Source organism: Colobus angolensis, unplaced genomic scaffold (assembly GCF_000951035.1).
Source record: "Colobus angolensis palliatus isolate OR3802 unplaced genomic scaffold, Cang.pa_1.0 Scaffold240, whole genome shotgun sequence".
In the NCBI taxonomy this organism is placed as follows: domain Eukaryota; kingdom Metazoa; phylum Chordata; class Mammalia; order Primates; family Cercopithecidae; genus Colobus; species Colobus angolensis.
Genome location: NW_012115600.1, coordinates 1715012 through 1718434, shown reverse-complemented (window position 1 = coordinate 1718434; position 3423 = coordinate 1715012). Strand labels below are relative to the sequence as shown.

Sequence of the window (3423 nt, the reverse complement as noted above, 5' to 3'; positions counted from 1 at the left end):
CTGCATGATTTGGTCCCGGCTCTTTTCAGTAGCCCTGCTGTTCAAGTTCCCTTCTGGCCCCTGCTTCCTCCTCATGGTACGCTCCAGCCCAACTGGAACTTCTTTCCATTTGTCACATGCCTCCACTCTCTCTTGCCTCTGGACCTTTGCACGTGCTTTCTGTAGACTCAGAACAACCTTCCTTGGGAGGCTAAGGTGGGCAGGTTGCTTCAGTCCAGGAGTTTGTGACCAGCCTGGGCCTGGGCAACATGGTGAAACCCCAGCTGTACAAAAAAAAAAAAAGCCAGGCGTGGTGGCATGTGCCTGTAGTCCTAGCTACTCAGGAGGCTAAGGTGGGAAGATCACCTAAGCCTGAGAGGTCCAAGCTGAAGTGAGCCAGAATCATGCCACTGCACACCAGCATGGGTGAAAGAGTGAGACTCTGTCTCCAAAACGTAAAAAAGAACACTTCCTCCACATCATGCTTCTCAGAGATAACTCCTGCTCATCCTTCAGGTCTTCTTGTGGGAGTCAGTTCCTCTGAGAAGCTGCTCTAGTCCTTCAGCTGGAGTTAGCGCCCTTCTGTGGGCGCCCATAGTGCCGGGAGATCCTCTAAATGTAGCACTTAGCTGCTTGTTCAATTCCCTCCCTGCCCCACCCCACTAGACCATGCACTCCATGAGGGCAAAGCCCACATCTCCCCCAGTCCCTGGGGTGCTCCGCTCTCCCAGCTCGGGGCCTAGCACACAGTGGGCACTCAGTCACTGACGGGCAGGTGGATGAATGGGGAAGCAGGGGCTCCAGTAACATCGGTCCGACTCCCAGATCTGTGTCTTTCTAAGCATCTCTCTTACCTTTTTCTTGCTCAGCAGTGGTTGGAGAATAAGTGGGAGCATCAAAATGGAAAAGTACACTGAGATCTTTGAGTCTGAAATTATTTATCTGTTGAACGTTTATTATGCCTCTTAATATGCAGAATACTTTGCTTGACTCTAAAGGGTTTTGAAGACATCTCAGCTCCAAGAGGGTGGGTGGGAATAGAAGTCACCTACATCCAAAATCTACCCTCCTTACCATAGCCCTAAGACCCATGATCAGACCTGTGCCCACCTTGCTGACCTCCTCATCTCATACTTCCTTTCCCCTTGCTCTCTCTGCTTCAGCTATCCTTTGTTCTGTCTGGAGCACGCCTGGCTCTTCTGTCTCACAGCTTTCCCCAGGCTCTTCTCTCTGCCTGGAATGCTCTTCTCACAGACCCCCCATTTCTTTCGGCTCCAACATCCTGTCCTCAGAGGGGTCTTTTCTGGACCCTCACTACAGTTGGCCTCCACTTGTTCCTATCATTTCCCATCTTTCCTCTGTAGCACATCACTTCTGAAAGTTTCTCCATTACTTACTTGGTTGCTTTTTTATTGGCCATCTCCCTAACTTGAGATAAGCTCTGAGAGGGCAGGAACCTTATCTGTCTTGCCCACTGCTCTATGCCAGTGCCTGGCACATAGCAGTAAACATCAGGTGAATAAATGAATGAATGAATCCCCTGGCAACTCACTGGGGCAGCTCATCCCTTGGCCCTCAGGCCAGCCCAGCCTATTGCTGACTAATATCCAACTCAGCTCTTGTTCTGAGTTTGGTTTTACTCAGTCTTTGGTCTCCTTCTGGAGTACTGGCCCCAGCTCCTCTGGCACATAGTTTTGCTCCGTCTCCCCACCCTACAACCCAGCTGCTTACTCTCCTTGCCCTGTCTAGCTCCTCCTCCTCCGCTTATTGTAAATCCTTGGCTGCCACTCCTGAGGCCTGTGCAACTTCTGCTTCCTGAACGGTAGGTCCATTGTCCCCCAGTACCCTGCCATTGCTCTCTACTGCCTCCTGCTGGCACTGAGTTGTACCATCCCTGCCCTTACTCCGCCCAGCTGCAGGTGTTGATTGCACACTGATCAGAAATGTGTGTTAAACGCCCTGCCTCAGTTCTGCTAGCCAAAGAGCTCAGGACACTGACCTCATTCCTCCCCTGTCTTCCCACAGGTACGTCTCCTGTGTGCTTGGCTGCCCTTATGAAGGGAAGATCTCCCCAGCTAAAGTAGCTGAGGTGTGTGCATGTGTCCGGGTGGGGGGTTTGGTGAGGGTTGGCCACCTTGTCTGCCCGTGAGTGCATAGGTTCCTCTCCCCGCCCCTTCCTGCAGGTTCCTGATTTCATTCATTCACCCAGCTCCTTCATTAAGCTCCCCCTGTGAGCACAGCCCCGCACTTGCTCCCTGGAGGACCCCCTCCTAGCTGGACATGTAGTCCTTGAAGCCCCTGGCCTCTACCCAGCCTGAAAACCTCTGATTCAGTTTCCAGGCTGGTCGTTGAGGTGATTCTCTAAGGAGAGCTCCTTACCCAGGAGTTCCCCAGTTCCTTGTAGTGATTGAAAGGCCACAACCCTGATGTCCTCTGAACAGTCACCAGGTCAACACTGAGAAGAACACGGCACAGGAATTGAGTTTGACCAGCCCAAGAACTTACGTCGTTTAGTCCTCAAGACCACTGTGCAAATTTGGTGTTGTTATTCCCTTTTACAGTTGAGGAAACTGACACTAAATAATTTGCCACAGGTTACAAATGGTGAAATCAGGTATCAAACCCCATTTTGTCTCCCTCCAAAGCCCGCTTCTTCCCAGGATACTTTGTGGCATCTAGATAGGGGGATGGTAACAGTAGCAACTGTTTCTTGAGAGCAGCTGCCCTGCTCCAGATCTTAGCCTCAGTTGCACCAGTCCTTGCCATATGACCAAATGGTCATCACCATTTTTCAGAAGCAGAAATTGAAGCTCAGAAAAGTTAGATTCCTTGCCAAGGCCCACAGCTAGTGAGCAGCAGAACTAGGACTTTAACCCAGCATCTCGTGACTTCAAAGGTCTGCTCCTTCCCCTGCACCCTGCTGCCCCCTAAAGACCAGCCACTGCTGCCCCACTCTGTGCAGGGCCGCTGGGGGAAACGACATCACCATTTCATTTATCTAGCAGATCATTGGTGTCTTCTGGTCCCCCTGCCCCGCCACATCCCTCCGCACCTTGTCTAGCAGCCCCATGCCGGCAGCAGCTCCTTGAGTGAGGCCATCTTTTTTTTAAGTTCACCAGTCATATGGGATTAGGGGCCAACCCTCTTCCAGTATGGCTTATTCCAATTGGACCCATATTGGACCTATTCCAATATGGACCCATTCCGATATGGACCCATTTTGCAGTGGTTTTAGAGGTGTGCAAATGGGCTTCTAAAAATTTAAATAGTGATGTACCTCTATTTAAAAATGTAACTATTGGCCAGTCACGGTGGCTCACGACTGTAATCCCAGCACTTTGGGAGGCCGAAGCAGGCGGATCACCTGAGGTCAGGAGTTCAAGACCAGCCTGGCCAACATGGTGAAACCCCGTCTGTACTAAAAATACAAAAAATTAGCAGGGG

At 51.1% G+C, this 3423-nt stretch overlaps 1 protein-coding gene across 4 annotated transcripts in view; it reads left to right on the top strand.

The window, feature by feature from the left end:
- Positions 1–3423, top strand: part of HMGCL (3-hydroxymethyl-3-methylglutaryl-CoA lyase) — a 43327-nt gene that overhangs the window by 32723 nt on the left and 7181 nt on the right. For 3 of the 4 annotated variants that reach the window (XM_011945579.1, XM_011945580.1, XM_011945578.1), the window contains one exon: positions 2005–2068. The exons of the other annotated variant lie outside the window; for it this stretch is intronic. In XM_011945579.1, coding sequence (XP_011800969.1) covers positions 2005–2068 — 64 coding nt within the window. The remainder of the gene's footprint in view (positions 1–2004; positions 2069–3423) is intronic. 4 annotated transcript variants of the gene reach the window in all.